Source organism: Filicampus tigris, chromosome 6 (assembly GCF_054856515.1).
Source record: "Filicampus tigris isolate MCC_2025a chromosome 6, RoL_Ftig_1.0, whole genome shotgun sequence".
In the NCBI taxonomy this organism is placed as follows: Eukaryota; Metazoa; Chordata; class Actinopteri; order Syngnathiformes; family Syngnathidae; genus Filicampus; species Filicampus tigris.
The window spans coordinates 11802860-11826630 of record NC_141222.1 but is presented as its reverse complement, the minus strand read 5'-3'; the positions used below and the strand labels follow the sequence as shown (position 1 = coordinate 11826630).

At 39.6% G+C, this 23771-nt stretch overlaps 2 protein-coding genes across 3 annotated transcripts; one reads left to right on the top strand and one right to left on the bottom strand.

Moving 5' to 3' along the window:
* The first annotated feature begins 1173 nt into the window (after positions 1-1173).
* On the top strand, positions 1174-15962 carry tecrb (trans-2,3-enoyl-CoA reductase b). 2 transcript variants are annotated; one of them, XM_086033428.1, is made up of 12 exons: positions 1174-1270; positions 5809-5859; positions 10746-10797; positions 10872-10916; positions 11806-11909; positions 13509-13624; positions 13796-13901; positions 14012-14084; positions 14186-14229; positions 14306-14363; positions 15186-15274; positions 15386-15962. In XM_086033428.1, exons 1-12 carry the CDS (start codon positions 1256-1258, stop codon positions 15557-15559), a joined length of 927 nt encoding a protein of 308 aa, XP_085889554.1. In that variant the 5' UTR covers positions 1174-1255; the 3' UTR covers positions 15560-15962. The 2 variants fall into 2 exon arrangements, with proteins under 2 accessions (XP_085889554.1, XP_085889553.1); XM_086033427.1 differs by lacking the exon at positions 1174-1270 and having other exon boundaries at positions 5612-5859.
* A 783-nt stretch (positions 15963-16745) lies between these two features.
* ndufb7 (NADH:ubiquinone oxidoreductase subunit B7) lies at positions 16746-18823 on the bottom strand. Its single transcript, XM_086034596.1, has 3 exons — positions 18533-18823; positions 17149-17317; positions 16746-16910 (listed from the first exon to the last, which is right to left on the bottom strand). Exons 1-3 carry the CDS (start codon positions 18642-18644, stop codon positions 16823-16825), a joined length of 369 nt encoding a protein of 122 aa, XP_085890722.1. The 5' UTR covers positions 18645-18823; the 3' UTR covers positions 16746-16822.
* Between the last annotated feature and the right edge of the window lie 4948 nt (positions 18824-23771).

Here is a 23771-nt window from a genome sequence, read left to right as displayed (position 1 = left end):
TATTATAAATGAAACTTAATAATCACTGCCACCATACCTACAGTTAAATTTTTCTAAGGACAACTTAAATTTACTCAAGTGCATGTTTTTGTATTTTGTGCACACGTTATTTGAAATGCCATTGCAATGTCGGTACAGATTTTCTCTCAAAATGAACAGAACAAATCCCTTTAGCAAGAAAGATGAAGGACACACTTTATTTGCTTTAGGGAGTCATCCCCAAAAAATGATGTGGCAGGCCAGATCTGGTTCCCGGGCCTTTAGGTTGATGTGCTCTACACTCTTTTCACAGTTGGTGAAAAAAAATGGACTGTTTAATGCAAGATACATTTGATGATAATGGCAATTTAATGGTAGATAAGTTAAAATGTAAATACAATATGAGGATTATGTTAGCAGTAGTACACTATTCATGCACTGAATGTGCAGTCATAAATATATGTATATGTTCCTATTCAACTGAAAAAGAGAGGTGAAATACTGTGTAGTTGACCCCCACTATTTGTGGGAGATTGGAACGGGGCCGGCCCGCGAATAGAATTTGTGTACGTGACAGTCATTAAAATGCATTTGTGAAAAAAAAAAATATATACCATTCAATATAATGTTTACACACAAAAAAACACTGTTGTTGTAGCTGAACGTGCTACCTTTACAGATTAGTACCAGCAGTATATTACCACAGCAATCGTGCAATAATCACCATTATTCGAAGAAATAGAGGGCCTCATCATTAAAATTTGCTTAAGCCCTAAAGAGGTGTGCAGTGAGTGTATGTGTGTATTTTGACATCAACACGCTGTACCATTGGGCTAATGAGTTTCTATACACTGGAAGAAATGAAAGCGTGTACCATTCTGTAAAAAAAAAAAAAAAATCAAAAACACGATATGTGATCACACGGATTTTATTTTTAATACAATACAATAGAATACAATATATATTTTTCAAATTTATGACACATAGCAATAGAGAAAATTATTAGATGGTTTTATTGGTATTTTGAATATTTCCCTAAAAATGCCTGAATTTGACAACTTCTGCCAGTTTCTGTTAAAAACGACCTCTCAATTCACGAAAGTCCTATTTGCGTGGAAGCAGATGCTGTGGGCGTATTCTTCCGGCAAACACTAACGCTGATTGGCCAATAGGTGTAAATTAGCCCGCCCATATCCTGTTAGCGTTTGTGATACTAGTTCTCTGATTGGAGGTTGCTGTGTCGATCATTAGGGATACCAAGGAAAGGACTGACAAGATGAAGCACTACGAAGTGAGTACTAGTGAACATTAGTCATTGAAATGATTATGGGTTTTACATAGATTTGACCGGTTTATTGAGTTGCGAATATTTTGTGTGAACGTATCGCAGCGAACACCCTGTCAAATCTTTGGCAATGCAAGTGTTAGCATTGTACAGCACGCGGCAATTTTCACCGCTTGGCTGCTGTGCCTTGAAGCTTTGTGGATTAGCGTCTACGGACATCAGCAGTTTTATTGTTGAATGTACCCTGATTAGCAAATTAGTCGTAATTTGAATTCTAGTGTTCCACGTTTCTTCAATACGCAATTGAACTAAACAGATCTGTAATCTGAAGACATACGTATATTTATGATTAGCGTTACGCGCTACTCACTGGCAGGAATGGCTCATGGCTCTCCTGTCATGTTATTACTCAATAATCCAGTTGATAAAACAGTCCAGTTTCAACGGTTCCTAGTCTTGGCCCTGTGAAAATGACTCATGTTTCTGCAAATCCAGATGCGATTCACGTATTTGATCGTGTGGAAAACACAACCAAAAACAATGCAAGCACCTAAAGAGGGAAAGAAATGTATCCTGCAGTTCAAAGAGCCCTCAAACCCTTCAGACAGGATTGAAGCAGAATGACAGAAACCGACCCAACCAGTGTCTCCTGTCATTGATGGCTTTGTGAACCTGAAGGGGGAATGTAACAACAGCACATGAATGATACAAATCAAGGTAACATGTGTGCACATCGTAAATATGGATGCCCAGGATAAATGTAATCCCCACAGATGCAGCACATTTGATAAAGTCTGATGAGCAGAGATACGCATTGTTTTTTTTTGTTTTTTTTAACCTTTCAGGTGAATTTATATATACATTCATCTTGAATTCAACTTTAGATACAACAGTATAAACGAATGAAATCCAATGCAAGAGTTATGTTATAAAGATAATGCTGATTGACACTGTATTCGTTTAACAATATATTATTGTGGTCGTCGTTAGCAGTAGTGTAGAAGGGAATTGCATTTTATTCAAATATTTAGCAGCAAGGGCGGTTAGCACGTCCGCCTCACAGTTCAGAGGTCGTGGGTTCGATCCCGGCTCCGGCCTAGCTGTGTGGAGTTTGCATGTTCTCCCCGTGCCCGCGTGGGTTTTCTCCGGTTTCCTCCCACATTCCAAAAATATGCATGGTAGGTTGTTTGGACATGCTAAATTGCCCCTAGGGGTGAATGTGAGTGCGGATGTTTATTTGTCTCTGTGTGCCCTGCGATTGGCTGGCAACCAATTCAGGGTGTACCCAGCCCACTGCCCAAAGACAGCTGGGATAGGCACATAATATAGCACGCTCGCGATTTCATTGTTGTGAATGGAATGGTGGATAATCTGAAGTTCAAGTAAAGTTAAATTGTGCATTCGGCGGTTTACACTTACATATACTTCATAAAGGTTTAAGGGGAAGTCAAATCAAAGATTTTCTTTACAACAATATGGTCTATGCGCCCCCATTAGTCTAAACAAGGCATTCTGATTGATATTGTGTTTGGGTAATATGAATTAAGCAGCAAAATCCACCCGTTTTATCCACTTCAGGCGGCAGACATTTTGCCACTTGCAGTTGACTGAAAATGACATCACAGTCGCTCAGGTAATGGCCAATCACTTTTTTTTTCAGAGCAAACATATTATTGGATGAACATTTTTTTGTTGACTTCCCCTATAAGTACCGGTAATATAGTTTGTTATCACTAATATGTTATGAACAAAACATACAAAAAGTGTTAAATGGTCAGTTGTTTTCATGTGCTTTTTTTGGGAACAAAGAAAATTGCCTCACAAGTAATCGGTATCGTATCAGATCAAAATTGTCTGGTACCATCTGTCCCTGCTTCCTTGAAAAAAGCTGTATAAACTTTTCTTGAACGTCTGTGGAGGAAAATAACTAATTGTTATTTTTTTCAAATATTGTTTTATTGTGAATCTTTCTCTTTCCTGTTTCGATCCCGTTTTGATATTGAGCGAATCTTTAGCACGTCTGCTGGTGGATACACTCCATTTCGACCTAGTTGCTTAGACAAACAACAATCAATTACACACATTCTATACAATATTTGACGATTATCATGCCAATCCCCTTTTTTTTTTTCAAAAATTTCATGTATTCTTATTTTGTAAAATGTACCCCGGACTGCGCTAAAGGGCTATATAATCTGTACTTCTCTCTCTTACACTATAGATCAACTGTGCCTAGTGGTTGCCTAAACTCCAAAATCGGCTACCAACATTCAAACAATAATAATTTGACAATCAGGATCTTACCTTGCAGAGGGTTCTGGCAAGTGAGTCAATCTTTGCTTGTGTTCACCATACCAAGAGCTGTTGAAATCAATTCTCCTCGCTTCACCCTCAGCTCATCGTGCTTTAGGCTGACAGGCTGTTGCTATTAGCTTGAGCCTTTATATAGACAAGGATGAGAGGGCGTGAGGGGTATAAAGTGGCCATGGGTATGCTTGGATGCTTGGCTTGGAGGACAGTATCATGGGGCCATTAAATGGCCCTCACGCAGTCGTTTTAAATGCTTTTCTTCAATATGCAATTATCGATCCTATCGACTGTAGTTGGTCAAATGAGCAATCTTAGAAAAATGACAATCTGTCAAAATGACGAGCCTGTTTGGAATGGCAATTTAAACCTGAGTAAAACGCACTAAGAATTTGGAAAATTTGTTAGTGTCTTCTGAAGAAATTGGGTTTTGTGCCTGAAAAGACAGACTCTTTTGGTGGAGTTTGCGTGTGACATCGTCTATGGAAAACATAGTCAAAGTTGTCTTCAAATTTTAATAAAACAGTAAAAGACTTTGGTTTCCTCTGGTGCTCGGAGAGCCCTTTCTCCAATTGGCTGTCAGGTTTTAGTTGAAAATATCCACCAATAAGCTCGTATGGGCCAAAATTCTCATGGGTTCACTAAGTCCAAATGCGTCAAAATTGCTGTGACTTTTCACACGGTGTAACTTGTCCTAAAACTCGACTTTAGCAGCAAGATGAAACATTTTTCATGGGAAGAGCAATGTGGGCATGTACACTAGTAAATGTTTTTTTTTTCATGAATTTATTTGTTATGGAAGATTCTCGAGGCATTTGAAGTACTTTTTTTTTTAACTTATTTTTTAAACAACACTCTATAAAGATCACAGTCATATTGCTACTTTTATCTATGCAGACAAACACTATGCAATTCTCCCCATTTTATTTCTCCTTGTAGCCATGAGAAAAACCACAATGGAATCGCTCACCCATGCCTTAGAATGTAAATATAATCTAGCCTGTATATTCCAAACAATTGACAAGATTCTCCATTAGACAGAAAGTAGCCTGCTAACTAACAAACAGAAAAATATGGCGCTTCACGATTCACTTTTGTCAGGTCAGCCATGCCAAATAGCTGCAGTCTACCGAGTACCGTTCTAGTTTTTATTATTAACCCTGGCTTGTGAGCTTGCCAGTGATGTGAAAATACGTTCGCACATTAAAATCCGACATTCATTGACAAGTTTATGTCCAGCGGTAAACACGTCTGAGCTGAAGTGCCATGTTGCAAGGTGAAACTGTATGTCTTTCATTGAGTACATGTAATGGCAACTGTTGGTCATCGGAGGGTGGAGAAGCATGGGTGGGCTACACCAAGGGGAATGCCCTAACTTAGCTAGGAGAATTTGTGGTATTATCACCCTTGGGTGGCAGTAAAGCGCAACTCTCTCTGCGTGTGACTGAAAGATGGCAAACAAGTGTTTGAAGCTACCAGTTAACCAACTGAACCTGTTGGAAGACGAGTGTTTTTTAGACACAAATGGAAGCGCCAATCTAATGACATCACCCCATAGACATATGGGGGCTGGGGGGTGTAGGGTCAGTGACAAGAGGGTTGTGCAGAGTTAGCAGTAGATTTTATATTTAGCTGCAGTGAGAGGAGGAGATGGGGTCAAACGGTATTGGTTGTCATAACACCTCTCTCCCTTCTGACAACTTAGCTGTAGACTAAGCAGTGTCAAAAGTGTTTTTGATGGGAAGATTGGGGGAGGCGGGTTGGTGAACATTGTATAATCAAACCAACTGCAATACCATTCTGAAACTACAACTTTGCGCACACATGTGTCCACTCTCCAGGGGTTGGCTGGCACTTAAAATAAGCAATTGGCCAGAAGTGAAGGAATGAGACAGGGGCAGCCAGTAAGGGAGGTACCCAGTGTTTGGATGAGGTAGAGGAGAAAGAGGGAGGGGCTGTCAAAGCACCGAGCATGGGGGAGACAGATTTATTTCCACAGCTGAGTGCAGCAACTCTCCTCTTGGTCTCACAGTGGTTCTGTGCTTGACACTTGGGTGGTGGGGAGAAGGGAATAAAGTGAGTCCGGAAGGTGGACCGTTGACATGGATGCCCTCGCGCTTGAGGCTACCATTGGTAAAAAGCCAGCTAACGGGGCAGCGGCTGCACCTGTACTGGCCCCCGCACCGGTCAAACGTAAACCTGCTAAAAAAGCTAAAAAGGCTGTTGTTTTCTTTGAGGTGGAGATACTTGATGCCAAGACCAAGGACAAGCTCTGCTTCCTGGACAAGGTGAGCAACAACATATTTAACTATTTTCACTAACACTCATGTTACACTTTGCATTTATAATTGTTTGCATAGCTTTGGCGATTGAATGCTTTTTGCGCACAAATGGTACAACTGAGGTGGTTGTCTGTAATGTAAAAATACCTCACTGTATCAGTGAGAGTCGAACCTTTTCTAGAACATAGTGAAGCTGCCTCAGTTGTCGTCAAAGAGGGTGCAACTGTAAACCCACACTTTCACACGTGACCCAACTCTGCCTGCTTGGTGGTCTGGACACAATGTTGAAAGGTACACTGTACAGTCAATATAGAGTGGATCTTCAGTACCAACATAATCCAAATTTGTACGCTATTGTCGATCACTTCCTAACGCAGTAGCGAAGTCAGAATTCCAGTCATTATTTGTTTGAAAATCCCTTTTTGGACGTAGGTATTATACAAGACGATACAATACAATTTTATTTATATAGCGCATTTCATAACAGCTAGATCTGTAACATTAAAATGGTGCTCAGACCAGTTTGGTGTCAGTTAAGATTGCTCCTCTTTAACATGAATAAGTGTTTCCACTCAGCCAATGACATCAGAAGAATCTAAATTGTAACTGGGTAGAGGGTTCGGGTTAGGGTTACCCCCCCAACCCTCTCAATTATTTTTTTCCCATTTGATTCTACTCCTCATTCTGAAGACTTTGGGCAGATTGGATTGACGTAGCAGCAAATTGGACAAAAAAAAAAAATCTAACACAAACATACACAAACTAGAATCAGTGCATTTTAGGGAAACATGACGGAATAAAGAGATATTCGAGTAAATGCATACAATTTCATGAAACAAATATTTGAATTTAGGTTGTGAATGTAGGTCAGTGCTTCTGTTAGTATTTCGACCAGCATAGAAGTATTTGTGGGTGTCAACACTTGAGCAGGACATTAATCCTCATTGGAAGCATCACTACATATGTGATGTAACAGAACAACACATTTTGATCTACGGTGCTCCACAGACAGACCATCGCCTAGAGCAGGGGTCTTCAATCCTGTTCCTCGAGGGCCGGTGTCCTGCCTGTTTTCCATTTGTCCCTGCTGTAACACACCTGATTCAAATGATCAGGATCGTTATCCAGCTTCTGCAGAACCTTTGGTGAATATCTGTAGCAGGGAGAGATGGAAAACAGGCAGAACACCGGCCCTCGAGGAACAGGATTGAAGAATCCTTCCCTAGAGACTGTGGTTCATTTGAATTGGGAAGCATGTCTGTAGATTATTTATCACTCATATATATATATATAACCGCTTCTTATCCTTGTCTCATTTTAGTTAGAGATGTGAGGTTTGTAAATCAGTCCTCTGTGTGTGTGTGTTTGTATTTGTGTGTGTGGCCTGCTGGTGTGTACGGTTACATTATCTGTTTACAACTGGCTTCCCTGTCACTTGGGGCTAGCTGGCTTTATGCAAGGTTTCTCTGCTTTCCCTAATCAAACTACAGTGCTGTGCACTTCTTAGTAAAATTACCAAACGTCTTTTGAAAGGCAACTTGATGAATATTATACCTCTTTATAGGCTGATTCCGTTAGGGGTTGGACTTCCAAATGTGCTTTCCACAATCTACCATCTTGGAGGCACTTTATGGCCATTTTCACTTGCTGCAGTTTGATGGCCAGGTGTCCCAATACCTTTTCTCCATCAAGTATATGCCAGATATAGAACGGATGGGGTTGCAGAGTTTGGGGATTGTTTTTTTTTAAATGGTTTATCATGTCTAGTCAGGGTTTATAGTACAAAGCCGTGGTCTGACTACCTAATGAGGGCCAGATAGTTGTGAGATTTGTTTGCACGTTCGTAATCCTAAAGGGCAGGTTGTTGAAGTGATGTCATCCTGCTGAAAATGTCGCAAGGTCTTCAGAATGTTGTGGAATGAACTGAATCTTGTCAGTCTTTCGAAAGTGGGCGACAGTCTATTAATGAGATGGCTCTGCAAGTTCAGCATGCATGGAAAAACAAACACATCTTGTCACTGCTGAGAGGTTTAATGCTCAAACAAGCTCTACTTTCCATAGATGAGCAATTTAATCTCTTTTTTTAATTGTACACACAGTACATTTAATTGCATTATACACAATGAATTCAGTTCACTTAATTGATATAGGATCATCTGGGCCCATGCCAGTGTTAGAATAATTATTCAAATTAATTAGTTATTTTTTGGGATAGAAGGGAAGAATGTGACAGTAAGGATAGAGAGAATCCTGATTAAACTTCACGGAGCGTCCCCAGGAACATCTTTAGTAGTTGTAATGATGGGAATGCGATAGTTTCTTCACAAGGTTGGAGACATATGATGGTTTAAAAGGTAAAACCAAGGTTATAATATAGTTATGGATTTTTCATTATAGTTCATTTTTATTTCGTTTTGAGTTTTTTTTTAAATTTTGTTTGTTTTAATCATTTTTAAGAGAAGGTTTGTTTGTTTGTATTTGTTTTATTTCCCCTCAAATCCTTTGTTTTAGTTTAGTTTTAGTTTTACTTTTTTTTTCAATTTGGTGTATTTCTTGTATGCAAGATAAAAAAAAACAGTAAGTATTTTGTAGACCTGAACACACAACAAAAAATATTATTTTAAAGACCTGAAGAACAAACATCCACAACTTAAATATGGGTACTGTATAACAGTCCACAGACAAGAGGAAGTCAACCCCAAAAATGCCTTTGCAATAATATAGAATAGAATAATGTTCTATGCACCTTCACTAGTCTAAACATGGCATTCTGATTAATATTGTTTTTTTTAATATGAGTTAAGCAGCAAAATCCACTTGTTTTTATCCATCTCAGGGGGCGGCCATTTTGTCACTTTTGTCAACTGAAATTGACATCACAGTTGCTCAGGCAGGGCTCGGGTAACAACCAATCACGGCTCATCTGTTTTCTTAAGCTGAGCCATGATTGGTCGTTACCTGAGCCCGAGCAACTGTGATGCCATTTTTAGTCGACAGAAAGTGACAAAATGGACACTCCCCAAGATGGATAAAAACGGGAAGATTCTCGTATTTTACAAACACAGTATTAATCAGAATGCCGTGTTTAGACTAGTGTGAAGGCGCATAGAACATATACAGTAATTGCAAATAATTTTTTTGGGTTGACTTCCGCTTTAACCCAAACATATTCTTTTCCAGAATATGTTCTATGAAGGCCCACTATTTGAAATAAGGCATTCTGATTAATATTAGTTTGTGGAATATGAGTTAAGCAGCAAAATACACCCATTTTTAGCCATCTCAGGGGGCTTTTGTCATCTGAAAATTACCTCAAAGTTGCTCAGGTAACGACCAATCACAGCTCACCTGTTTTCTGAAACTGAGCCGTGATTGGTTGTTACCTGAGCCATGATCAACTGTGATGTCATTTTCAGTCGACAGATGTGACAAAATGGCCGCCCCCTGAGATGGCTAAAAACGGGTGACTTTCTCATATTCCACTAACACAATATTAATCAGAATGCTTTGTTTCAACTAGTGGGCCTGCATAGAACATATTCTGGAAAAAAATGTTTGGGTTGACTCCCCCCCTTTAAGCACAATAAGTGCAGTGCATAATACAGCTTTTCAAGCAAGATGCATCACAACTCTAATGTCTTAAATCAAGCTAGGATGTCTTGTTTTCCATACCTTATTTGCCAAGTTGCCATTCTAGCTTGAATTTTCATTGAAAAGTCTTCCACCCTACACGCTACAAGTCACTTGCTTTTATCTGTCAGTTATAGTCTAATTGGACGGATGGATAGATAACTACATAGATAAAAAAGTACGTATGGCTTATTTGACTGAAATTGAAACCTGGTTGTACTCTGCACGATTTTTTTGATACAGTATATGATCCATAAAAACGGAGCACTTGTTATCTACACTGGGCTGAGTTAAGTCACAAAATCAGGACAGCCATGACAAATACAACAACTCTCCGCGTTCAGGCTCGTCACCAAGGAGCGACGTCATCCGGTGGCACTTGTTTATTGGCTGCCGCCAGATGACGTCGGTTCTAGGCGACACACAGTACAAGGACCTTTTGTTTTGCGGCGAATGGCTGAGCAGTAAAACAAAACACAATCAACCCCAATTAGTTATTGTTTTTAAAAACACTCTCGATTTTATTTTATTTAGTTTAACAAAATGTTTGTTCAATTTAAGTATTCGTTATTATTTTTTTCGTTAACTATAATAACCTTGCTAACTAACTGATTAATTATCATGAAGTGCGTCTGGATATAATATATTGCTGGCGTCGGGCCAAAACCTTGTGTTACATTTTGGTGAATATCACATTTTTTCAATAATCTATACTATTGGTCACTCCACACGTGTGGGTGTTATTTTTACACATTATTGACCAATCTAAAGTGTTGAAAAAGACTTGCTCTCTTTCACGATGCAAAGCTAATGGTTGAACAAACTTGCCATTTTTGGGGTCTCCTTAAAAGTTTGGCCCGACACCAGCGATATACAGTACAGCATGTTGTGTAGTTAGATTTCTTGCTTGCTTGATTTGTTTTTTTTCCTCTGGAGTATGCCAACATCAGTTCACTTTATGGCAGTTAGTTTGTGTTCTATATAGTCATCAATATTTTTTTGTATGCGTGTGTGTGCTATGATTTTGGGTTCATATTTCGTCTGGCTGGTTGCTGTCAGCCTGGCACGATGCCGTGTGCTTTGGCTGTGGCCGTAGGATCCTTGAAACCCGAATACCAGCTGTTGGATTGCTCGCATCCACGGGGTGTGTTTGGGCACAGCCAGAGCTAAATTTACCGCTAATCACTGTCATGAATGGAAAACTCTGTTGTTTATTCGTCTGTATGTTCACGTCAATTTATTTGTCATGTTGTTATTTGTAGGTGGAACCAAATGCCACCATTGGGGAGATCAAGTCTATGTTCCACAAGAGCCGTGAGTGCTATCACTATTGCCTCATACATCCTAATTAATAGCAAGCAAATGTTCACACTGTCTGTCTGTTTTAGATCCTCAGTGGTATCCAGCCAGACAGTCCATTCGCCTTGACCCCAGTAAGTCATTTGTGGCATCATCAAAGTAATCTCAGACAATGAAGTCTACAGTGAACCCCCCATTTGTCATCTAGATGCATTCCAGATCCACCCGCAGCTGGTGAAAATCCACAAAATGGAGAGACCATATAAAACATGAACAAAATACTGTAGTTGTACTTCTCCTTAGCACCTGTTCTCACTCTCGCTCGCGCAGCTCTCCAAGTAAAATGCAAGGCGTGCTCGCTTCAGGCTGTTTATTTGTAACTCTTTGTTGAAGTTGAATGTAAAACCAACATCCAAAATAAAAGAGAATCAAACATTGTATACTGGTAATTAAATACCAAAATGTTAAACCAAACCATATACAGTGCACCGCCACTATTTGCGGGGGCCCGGCAAATTTCTGCAAATAATTGACATTCCGCTATAACAGTTAAAGAGATGCTTCAATACAATAAATGTCAAACATACAGTAGTATAGAAAGTATTTCTTCACGGAAATAAAATCATATATATATATATATATATATATATATATATATATATTTTTTTATGTTAGGTTATGAACTAAAATCTGGAAATAGGTGAATTTGCAAGTAACTTGCCGTGACTATGCGGGGGCCCACCATAGCTTAATTAGCTTAATGCTAACACACGGTATAAGATGATAGGTTTTGTAGTCAATATAAACCCTCAAACAATGGTGATTTTAACACGCCAGGCCTTGTAACTCTAAATTCAGACTTGCCTGTATAATGTAAAAACCCCATAAATGATCCGTTAAAAACCATCTACCGGTGGATGGGCCATGAACGATGAACCACGATATAGCGGGGGATTCTCTCTATAGTACAGTTGGCCTCACTGAGTGTGTGTGTGTGTGTGTGTGTGTGTGTGTGTGTTTCAGAGGGAAAATCTCTAAAGGATGAGGATGTTCTGCAGCAGCTTCCCGTGGGAACCACAGCAACGTTTTACTTCCGAGACCTGGGGGCTCAAATCAGCTGGGTCACGGTAAGTACAGGTTCTGCCACACACACATACAGTAACCACTAGTCAAGATTCCTAAAATACATTCAACCTGAGGAACACTACCTAATTTCAACATCAGTTAATGTTCCAGTGGCATTGACCCATGATATTACAGTTTACGTTTTGCCTCTCCTGGGAGTTGGAGGAGAGTCTGTTCCGTGTTATTTGCAAAGATACAAAGATTGCTGAGATTAGCCACTTAAAGAGGAAGTAATAGCACATAAGAACAGCACTGTGAAGGCGGGCTGACTTTACACTGAACATTGAGCAAGCCACATGGTAAAAGACCAACCGGAGCTGGAGTCAGAGTCACTATGGCACGCCCTTTAAAGGCACACATCAGCATACGAATACTCCAATGCGTGTGTGACTTTCAAGCTAAATTAGACTTTATTTAACCAGTTTATTGCTTTATATTCTCTTTTATTATGTTTTTATATTTATATTTTAAAATGCAGTGCTATTTTTCCGAATGAAAAGGGCTCAGGTATTGACCAATCATGGCTCAGCTTCAGAAAATAGGTGAGCCGTGATTGGTCATTTCCTCAGCCCTGAGCAACTATGATGTCATTTTCAGTCGACAGAAGTGACAAAATAGCCGCCCCTTGAGATGGCTAAAAGTGGGTGTATTTTGCTGCTTAACTCATATTCCACAAATGCAATATTAATCTGAAATCCTTGTTTCAACCAGTGGGCCTGCATAGAACATATTGTTGAAAGAAAATGTTTGGGTTAATTTCCCCGTTAAAAAGAAAAAAAAGAAAAAATATATTTTCGTGCTGCGATCGGTATTGTTTTTTTTTTTTTTGGGTGGGGGGGGGGGGGGAATTTAAGGTAAATTGAATTGAAAACAAGTTTTCATAAATCTGTGTGACCACTTTTTTTTCAAATATCCCAGGTTATAACGTGGGGACTCACGGTTGATAATACAAAGCAGCCAATTTTGTGGCTAAATTTGACTGTTGCGGCTTCTCATAAGGTGCGCTTTTTAGTCTGTAAATTATGGAATTCAGTTTCAAATGCCTCATTCCTCTTCAAAATTCTACAATGTTGCAAGCTCACTGAACATGAACGAGTCCAGATTAACGTACTTTTTGATGCTGGATGGTTTCTTCGTGACAGGTCCTCAAAATACATTTGTTAAGCAGTATACACTATCTAGTCATTAAATCAATATAATGGCAAAATAGCAGAGCTGGACATTTTACTAAAATTGAGCGGCCATTATTTGTCATCCATCTGCAGCATGGGTACTCTTCCATCATCCGTCGTTTGCCTTTTTTTTACAGGGGGGAAAAATAGTACCCGTCTATAGGCCGGTCCGCTTCTTATTTTAAACATTCGTCTGTCTACAAGTCGGACTGAACTTTCACTTTTGGCGCATGAAAATGTTTTACTTCTTTCATTACACAATGAAAATGTCCTTTCTGCAGATACTTGTAATACAGTATATCACAATAATATCGATATTGCTGTATTCAACACATTGCATGTTTTTCCAATATGGTGCAGACTTACTTTGTAGTTTATTATACATGCTTGGTTGGTACTGAATTCATTGTGACTTCTTGTGACTTTCAGGTCTTCCTGACAGAGTACACCGGACCTCTTGTCATTTACCTGATGTTCTACTTCAGGGTCCCCTTTATCTACGCTCCCAAATATGATTTCACCACCAGTAAACATTGGGTCGTACAGTAAGTGTCTCAGAAAATATCGCTCACAGTGACGCGGTTTGCTAATCTGTTCCATCAAACAAATACACTTGGTTATAAAATAAATCCTATGACAAGATGTTATGAATGAGTTAGGCTTTATGTTTTTCATGATACAAATAAGCAGCTAATCCAGATCTTTTGCTTGTCCAGTCTGGCCTGTATGTGTCACTCTTTCCACTACGTGAAGAGGCTGCTGGAGACACTGTTTGTCCATCGGTTCTCTCACGGTACCATGCCACTACGCAACATCTTCAAGGTGAGACTGATGACTATTTGAGCACAGTCATCTTAGCATGTGATGTTTATGCACACTCAGTGTTGAGGCATATGCTTTGGCGGTACTTTTAAAGAAGTGTATATTTTCAGAATTGTACATACTACTGGGGCTTTGCAGCATGGATGGCTTATTACATCAATCACCCTCTATATACACCACCAAGTGAGTGTGCACACAATGTACAAACATATTCCAATACTCTCTTGTACAAAAATGTCTCCTTGGAACTTAATTCCCTGTGTTTGTGTGAAATATTGTTACAGTTTATGGCGAGCAACAGATCAGACTAGCCCTCATCTTATTCCTGGTAAGAGTCCTTCCACTGAACTTATGACGTCCGCATTGATCAACATGTTTCTGATCAACGATGTTCTCTTTCTTAGTTCTGTCAAATTGGCAACTTTTCCATCCACATCGCACTCCGCAACCTCCGTCCGCCAGGTACACGCACTGTTGACCCACTTAAAAATCCAGTGGAAAAGTTAACAACAATTTTAGTGTGAAGTATTGGCTGGCCTTTACTAATATTTTGTAGGTCAGCTTGTTTTAAGGGATGCCGGCTTTGTAAACTAAATGTCCGTGGACGTTTAACAGGCAAAATTGTGGCTAAATGTAAATAAATTCATACGCAGATCAATTATAAAACTATAGTATATCTTTAATATACTAATATATCACTAATGACATTGCGATCAACATGGGTTGAGTGCACATCCCTGTCTACAAGTTTAGATTTTTTTTCGAATTATTTCTGAGTAAGAATCTAAACATTAAAGAAATGTATGTTTTACATATATTAAATTGGAAACAAACATTTTTTTTATTAAGTCTGTATAATATAGAATAATTGAAAAGTAAAATGTCTGTTTTGAAAAAGGAAAAGAATATATTAATTCATTTCATACACCTTTTAACTTGTAAAATCACATTCAACAAGTGTTATTATAATATTACAGTATAATAAAATACTATATGTATATATGTATATGTGTATATATATGTGTATATATATGTGTATATATATATGTATATGTATATATATATGTGTGTATATATATATATATATATGTATATATATATGTGTATATATATATATATATATGTGTGTGTATATATATATATATATATATATTTTATATATATATATATATATTTTATATATATATTATATTATATATATTTATATATATATATATTATATTATATATATTTATATGGTTCTACTAAAAAAAAAAAAGATCCTCTCACTACTTTCTTATTCAGGCTCCAAGACCAGGAAGATACCCTACCCAACAAAGAACCCCTTTACCTGGATCTTCCTACTGGTCTCCTGCCCAAACTACACTTACGAGGTTGTTTTATTTTTTTCTTGTTGTTGTGCTAAATTCAAGTCTGAGTCGACAATATTCTACAATGCTTAGCTCAGCTGTTTATTAATTTCCACATTCCTCCTCTTGTTGCAGTTGGGCTCTTGGCTCGGCTTTACGCTGATGACTCAGTGTCTGCCCGTGGCCTTCTTCACCTTGGTGGGTTTCATTCAGATGACCGTGTGGGCCAAGGGAAAGCATCGCAGCTACCTGAAGGAATTCCGGGATTACCCTCCTCTCCGATCACCCATCCTGCCTTTTGTCCTGTAGACGAGCACTACTTCGTCTACTGTAAATCAGCTTCCATTGATGGGAGCAACCTCCCCCTCGCTACCCAAACCTGAATAGCGTCATCTGCCTATGTTTCGCCCCCACTTCCACACTGGAACTACACTGACTGAAAACAGGCTTGCTTGCTATAATGCTAAATGTATAACACATCACTGACTTTGTTTCATTTTACACAGTCAACAAACCAACCAATATTGCCTGGTTCTGTGAATTATTTTCACCCTCCTGAGATGTTCTGACCTCCAAACGTGCTTGTGTGCACTGACATACACAATACAGCTCATACAAGTCTGGTTATGTTTTGATGTTCAGGAATGTATAAATTGTTGTTCACATCCATTCATCTGAAAAAGTAATTTATTAATAAAAAAGGAAATCTGTGGCTGGTTTTGTTGATTCTGTTTCTGTCTGGAATAAAGTTGTGCTAGAAGTATTTGAGACAATTAAGGATGTCCTTGTCATGAGACAAAAAAGAGCTGCACAATATTTTGCTACAAAGGACTATTGGGCCCCCCACACTGAAGAAAGAAAAAAAATTAAATTATGAGAATGTTGTAATTTTATAAATAAAGTCACAATTTCACAGGTACAGACATTAGATCAAAGGTGTAACACAACAATAAAATACATTCCGCACGACAAAGAAGCCTAGTCAAAGGTAATCATGTAGTGAATTGCGCGTAATACATGATGCCCGTTTATGCGTTGTAAACTGTGACTCACGTTGAAAACTTTGACTTGACCTAGGTGCTTTCAATGACGCAAATATTTTGCAGAAGTCGCCTTGCCTAACCCATATGACTCCACAAGAAAAGACATGAGCAAGCTGGAGGGTGTATCATGTCATTACATGGACCAGCTGAGCTATGTAATATGACGGTTCACTTTATGAACTTCTAAAATGTGAATTTACTCAGGAATGTTTTGACAAAAGATTTAACATGATCTTTAACTACATCTTAAGTTTAAACTGTGATTTTGGGGGGGCTTTTAAAACTATTTCTAAATGACCACAAAAATCGTAATTTAAAAAACGTGTGCATTTGAATCATAGGGAACTGGGTAGAGCTACAGTATTCGTGTGTGAAATCCCAGATGCTTGACATTGGCACCTGCGCCCCCCACTCTTCGGCACAAAAAAAAAAAAAAAAACCACAAAGACTGATTTAATGTGATTAAGCAACACTGTTTAATGTGAACAGTGTAAGTTATATACAGAGAGGAGGGAACAGATGTGCTTCCTTATGCAGCTTCAGCCTGGGCCTCAATTCTCTTCTTCCTCAGCTGGAGCCTCCTCTCCCTCTCATACTCCTTCATCCGCATCACATAGCTAGAGACAAAAACAAATACATTAAGTACACTTTTTTTTTTGAAGATACAATGTTTAAGCATTGACAATTACAGAACGCTAAAGTATGTGTGTCATTAGAACTGGTGATGTTTTTGGAACATTAGCTTTGGCAATTGGCAAACTGCAAGGTATCAAACCTTTCCCTATTTGGTCAAATATATTCTATCAAGCAAGAGCGACCACTGACAATACACTAACTTTTAATGGGAATACTCACTCCTGGTGTTCACAGTAGTCCCAGTCATGTCTCTCATGTTTGCAGGCAAGGAAGTTCGGCCAGTTGTCTCTTTTGCACTTCATGAGCTTCAGGAGGTGATGAGCACAATAGTCCCTTTGCTCCAAAGGCAGTTGGGCCAAATTCATCTGGTCCTGGGTCGCAACCATCTCTGCAAGAGACACACACACACCATCAGTGCTTTTTTATGCAGAAGTGATGTACAAACCAGAGGATAAACAGTTCATGCTGAGAAATGTTTTGTTGTGATGACTTCATTCAGGATTATAATGCTGGTTAACACTGCATGTGTAGTAACTATTTACTATTAGTTGCCATGCTTTGTAAATGTGTTAGTTATCTGAGAACTGCGATGTGATGTGAGCATAATAGTCCTTTGTTTTGCGTTACAGAATAATTTCTCAGCAATGACACACTTAAAACAATTAAAATTAATTAGATCCATCCAGGCGGCACGGTGGTCGACTGGTTAGCACGTCCGCCTCACAGTTCAGAGGTCATGGGTTCGATCCCGGGTCCGGCCTCCCTGTGTGGAGTTTGCATGTTCTCCCCGTGCCTGCGTGGGTTTTCTCCGGGTACTCCGGTTTCCTCCCACATTCCAAAAACAGGCATGGTAAGTTGATTGGACTCTCTAAATTGCCCCTAGGTGTGATTGTGAGTGCGGATGTTTGTCTTTGTGTGCCCTGCGATTGGCTGGCAGCCAATTCAGGGTGTCCCCCGCCTACTGTCCGAAGGCTCCAGCACACCCCGCGACCTTTGAGGCGCTGTCCTCAAAGGTACCAGATGAGCTGGATTTGGGGCAAGAGTCGGGTTACACAATAAACTAATCGGCATGCCAATCGTAGAAAATATAACTCGAATTCAAAACTTTAGTCAATTCGAGTCATAAATAAAAATGAACATGCATATTTTTGTGGTGTGGAAGGAAGTCGGGACATGCAAACTCGAGGAACGCCATTCGAACCCAGAACATCACAACTGTGAGGTAAACGTGCTGACGTTTTTGTTGCTAAAAATATGACATCACACCTATGTTCAAAATGTAAAATGCACAACAGTCCTAATTCAACAGCCCAGATATGATCACTCTTAAATTCAGTCTTTATTTTTTATTAAGTCTCTTTTTCTAGAAAAGATTGGAACCAGAGTTAAAATGCAGCTTCTACTACATTACGATAAATGCCGATTTATTTCTTGAAGCAGCACCAAAATGCACAGGCCTAACTGTAGTTATCGCGAGATTACGTCTCGACTATACAAGATCAAATAGATCAAATAGATCAAATAGACGCGCTTCAGACACCAAGCGAAATATACAATTGCAATCATCCGATGCACTAATGTCGCACAAGATCTTACTACAAACCTCGCGCTTTCCTTTCAGGAAAGCCAAACTGGGGGTCGAACTCGAATTTCCTCGCCGGGTCTGGTTCGGTGTCGGTCTCGGTGATGTACCGTCTGGCCAGGTGGGCCCCCATTGTATCCTTTATAGAGTAAACACTTTAAAATTGTTCAGTAGATTTGCCTTTACTCAATGCTGGACGAAAATGATCAAAAATGCTTCAGCTATCCGCCATTCGGTCACCTACACAAGCCCCTTGTATCTACTTCCGTTTGTACCGGAAATAAACATCTGAAAAATACAGTCCTTGAGCAATATCTTCCCCTGTAAACAAAACAACGATGTTCCGCTACGAGTTTTCAGGTATATCCGACAATTTTGATGCTGCTCTAAATCTGTCAAGTTGTTGGTTTTTGCGCACAACTTTATGGTGTTTTAAGAAAGCCACATGTGAACAATTGAAGAGTTGCATACACTTTTTGTTTGGGAAAATATTTAACTTGCCGAGTTATTTTTGTAATTTTTATTTTTCATGGTTTGGTTAAATTTTACATTAAAAAAATGACAGTTACGTGTGGTTCACCAGGAACCTCTACCACTAGAACGCCCAGGGGGTTTTACAACTTATTTTGCAACAACTATTGAACGACAAATCTGGGTGATATTTGACAAACAACTCTGATGGCTACAAGTATAAGACTTTAATTTGTAAATTGACCATTCCCTGCCAAAATAGCAGGTGATGTGGCGTTGTGACGTCAAATGTAAAGCATAAGTAGTCAAATGACCGCCTTCTGGGCGTTAAAGGGACGTGACTGGATTCAAGGGATGCTAATTTTGAATGGGTTGAAGGAGTTTTTTTTTTTTTTTAATTATTATTTTGGGGGTGGGGGGGTTGGCTTGGGGTGTTGAATCAGAGTAGCTTGTTGCTTGCTCAGTAAAAAGTTTTGTGCGGCGAGTAAAGACACACACAATTCGCGTTCGTCTACTTGTCTCATTTACGGCATCTCCACATGTTTTTCTCCACAATTGAAATTGGTATAGTCTGCCGAATGTGTTTTTTGTCATATTATTTTAATTGCCCTTTTTAATGACACCGTATTAGATGGTGTACTGTATATCTTTAAATTATTTCCGACTGTCCAACTACATTAATTTTAGCCCAGCATGTTATACGACCCTTTTGAACTTGAAATAATCAATGCCTGAAACCGGTTTGCGGCGGCACGGTGGTCGACTGGTTAGCACGTCCTCCTCACAGTTCAGAGGTCGTGGGTTCGATCCTGGCCTCCCTGTGTGGAGTTTGCATGTTCTCCCCGTGCCTGCGTGGGTTTTCTCCAGGTACTCCGGTTTCCTCCCACATTCCCAAAACATGCATGGTAAGTTGATTGGACACTCTAAATTGCCCCGAGGTGTGATTGTGAGTGCGGATGTTTGCCTCTGTGTGCCCTGCGATGGCAACCAATTCAGGGTGTCCCCCGCCTACTGCCCGAAGACAGCTGGGATAGCGTCCAGCACGCCCCGCGACCCTTGTGAGGATAAGCGGTATCGATAATGGATGGATGAAACCGGTTTGTTACAATATTAAGTATAGTCCCCAAAAGGTCCACAAAAGTTTAATATAGAAAACAGGATTTTCTTGGTTAGATGTGTTGTTCCCTCATGTCAAATAACCACTTGAAACTAACTAACTAACTAACTAACTACCATTGTTAATGGGTACAGATTTACACTTTTAGTGTACAGATTTACACAAATGTAAAAACAAGGTCTGAATATATCACTATTAATATCTTTATATACAGTACTTTGATTGTGTTCCCACTCCAAAGGCTGAAGTTGCAAAACACACAGCCGCCCTTTAGGGAACTTTTTATTTTGTTTTTAATCTTCCACTGACTCAGTCTGTATTTTGTACCAGGCACACAAAGCCTGACTCTGTTTTGAGTAGTGGACTGGGTGGATTTCAGCTGATAGCAGATACCAATCAGAATCAAAGTTTAAACGCATGATAGTACAAGGCGTGACTGCAAAATAAGCAACTCGACAATCCCACTCCATGAGATACCCGGTCTCGTCTCCTCTATTTTTTATTCAGCCTCCATGGCCACAGATCAGCACCTTAGGCCCTACGCACTCAGCAATGTGACTGAATGCCACTAAACTGTCACCCAGTCTGTGGGGTTTTGCTGCTAATTTTCAAGAGTGGCCAGTCATCGGCTATTACTTCTGCCACAATTTGAAATTTGAATCATGGGTAAATGGCAATGCGACATTGCCAATGTAATGGCCAATCAAAAAAAGTCACGTGTTCTCACGGGAGCTTTCACTAACAAAGTTAAACAAACGTTCATGGGTATGAAGAGAGATCCAGCTGGCCGCTATCAAGCTGTATTAAGTTAACCCAGTATAAGCAGTATATATATGATGTCTTACAATAATCCCGAACTATTTCTATAATTGTGGTGTGCATAATTCGAGGTGTACAATATAATACAGTAGTATATTTTGCAAAAACGTTTTACTGTTTCAGCGATATCAGTCATGTGTGCAAGGGTCAATCGCTTGGTATGCAGACCTGAGTAGCCAACTGTATTTTTTCGTGATTGATTGCGTTCGGCTGCGTAGCTCTGCGTGCGGCAGGCGCTTGCGATGCCATTCACATGTGATTATATACTTTACGTTTTACATATATAACAGCAAAAGTACCAGTAGTATAAGGGTCGGTCACTCATGAAAACTATTTGTTGACCCCCGCGCACTGCGTGACGGTTCAGTCCCCTTCAACCACATCTCCCGATGTGCGCAGGGCCTTAAGCCTGCTGGCAGACGTGTCGCTCTGGAGAAAGCTTCTGTGACAGGCAGGTAGACAGACAGGTGCACTGGTGTGATAGCAACTATGAGAAAGAGAGATACCGAGCAGTGAGTAAAATGTTCCATTGCATAGATAGAATACAGAATATATGACGGAGAAGCGTCCACCTGTCGCCTGTCATGTCTGCAATAGTTTGGTTGATGACTCATTCGGTGTGTATTTTGGCAATGAGGCGTCCTGAGGGTTGTCGTCTTTTTTTTTTTTTTTTTTAACCTGCCCTTTTCGGCTGATAGGTCATGCAGAATGAAGGATTTGTATCTCTTTATGTCAAAACTGTTTTTTTCTATGCAACTCTGGAGTGTGGATAATCTTCTTGAACAAACACAAAGAGGTCTGTGCAACACCTTGATTACCCTCACTTAAATGGTGCATGTTATCCTTTGATAGTAAATAATAAATTCAGACCTTCATATTACTGTATGCCGTGATTGCATTTACAGTAGCAGCAAGCACCTACTGTATGTTATAGAAAAGAGTTCTAACATCATGAAGACAATGCTATTTATTCTCTTGCTCACCTAAACAAAAATGGTGCTTCATTATAAATAATGCTATCGTCTAAGTTAGTGATTCTCAAATGTTGGGTTGGGGCCCAAAAGAAAGTAGAAAATTCCAAAGGGGTCCTCGGTTTACAATGATACCAACATACAGCATTTCGAGGTTATGAATGGTGCAAAATTGACTAGTTTGGCAGCAGTGTACAAATTTGTGGACACGTGGCACAAGAAAGCATGCTCAGTTACTGCCACATTTACTGTTTTTCATTGGTTTGTTTTGCATTTATTGCCTAGAAATGGTCATCAGCTACATATTTGCTGTAATCGTGTGCAAATGCGGAATGGAACTCCCCTGTACCAAATGTATTTGATCATGTACATTATTTGCACATGATCAAAATATGGAAAACTGACATAGTTTTACCCTCTTACGTAATCATGTAACCGGTGTTCAAATGAAGTAAATCGAAAGGGCTTTTATTTTCAGTCAAGAGTGAAATATTTCATATGCTTCCAACATTGGACTTGTTTGGAGAGTCATTGGAGAGTCTTGTCTCCGGCTCTTTTTCTGTTGGGGAAAAAAAAAATATATTTTGACTGACATGCATCAGAAACTTTGGGGTATAACGATTTGAACAATTTACTGTCATCTTCCACTGACAAACTTGTCATGATTGCGTTTTTCCAGTTTTGTTTTCTCAGTATATCTGTCTCGTTAATGATTGTGTCCAACTGTGTACATTCCCCCCTCTAGTGTTAGCCAATCAGCTCCTTCCTACCTTGTGTGTCTCGCCCAGGTGTTTCTCATTGTCTCGTCAGTATACCTGTATTTAAGTTCCTAGTTTTCGTTCAGTCGTTGTTGGATCGTTGTCGCTGTCATGTTTTTGTTTCTCCTGGTGTTGTTCTGTTTCTTTGAGTTTTGAATTTTTCAGGACCTTGTTTTATGCTGGTTTTTATGCTGGTATATTGTAAATACTGCTTTGGTGCCAAGATTTAACATATTGTGGATAAGGAACAATGTTGATATGAGGGGAGGAGTCACAGGCATTAGTCTTGTCTAATAGAAAAAAAGTATTTTGCTGCCATCTTGTGGCATTTATGGGCAATTAAAAACCTTTTTGGGTGAGCGTCACATACTCGCAGAAAAGCAAAACTTTTCTTGGCATGGCATGGCTCAGTCCAACATTTTACAGTATTCTTTTTTTTTTTTACATACATTTGCCATGTTTATCTCAGTTACTTGATAAGGGGCTCTGGAAGAGCTTTGAACATGAAAGCATATTTAGTTATTGTTGAAAGTACATGCTTTTAAAGGCTATTTTGACCAATACTTTGTTTTCTTTAACGTTCTTCACTTCTAAATATATACATCCATCCATCCATTATCGATACCGCTTATCCTCACAAGGGTCGCGGGCGTGCTGGAGCCTATCCCAGCTGTCTTTGGGCAGTAGGCGGGGGACACCCTGAATTGGTTGCCAGCCAATCGCAGGGCACAGAAAGACAAACATCCGCACTCACAATCACACCTAGGGGCAATTTAGAGAGTCCAATCAACTTACCATGCATGTTTTTGGAATGCGGGAGGAAACTGGAGTACCCGGAGAAAACCCACGCAGGCACGGGGAGAACATGCAAACTCCACACAGGGAGGCCAGAGATCAAACCCACGACCTCTGAACTGTGAGGCGGACGTGCTAACCAGTCGACCACCGTGCCGCCCTGAAAAAATACAATTAAATTTAACAGACGTGTGTCGCACTGTCCCGACAATAGGAATATGTGGGTCCCAGTGTGACAACAGTTGAGAACCAAGTTCCATAAGATGAACAGTTGATCGTTTGTGTCAGTCATTTTCTGCATGTCTAACCCACACGCTTTCAGTCCTGAG

What these genes read in the sequence shown, in the direction of transcription:
- tecrb (XM_086033427.1), top strand. Translation starts at nt 5,674, where the DNA reads ATGGATGCCCTCGCGCTTGAGGCTACCATTGGTAAAAAGCCAGCTAAC. An exon ending in CACTACGCAACATCTTCAAG is followed by an intron (nt 13,902 to 14,011) that starts GTGAGACTGATG and finishes GTATATTTTCAG; the next exon opens with AATTGTACATACTACTGGGG. An exon ending in CCGCAACCTCCGTCCGCCAG is followed by an intron (nt 14,364 to 15,185) that starts GTACACGCACTG and finishes TTTCTTATTCAG; the next exon opens with GCTCCAAGACCAGGAAGATA.
- ndufb7 (XM_086034596.1), bottom strand. Translation starts at nt 18,644, where the DNA reads ATGGGGGCCCACCTGGCCAGACGGTACATCACCGAGACCGACACCGAA. An exon ending in TCCTGAAAGGAAAGCGCGAG is followed by an intron (nt 17,318 to 18,532) that starts GTTTGTAGTAAG and finishes TGTCTCTTGCAG; the next exon opens with AGATGGTTGCGACCCAGGAC. An exon ending in GACTACTGTGAACACCAGGA is followed by an intron (nt 16,911 to 17,148) that starts GTGAGTATTCCC and finishes TTTTGTCTCTAG; the next exon opens with CTATGTGATGCGGATGAAGG.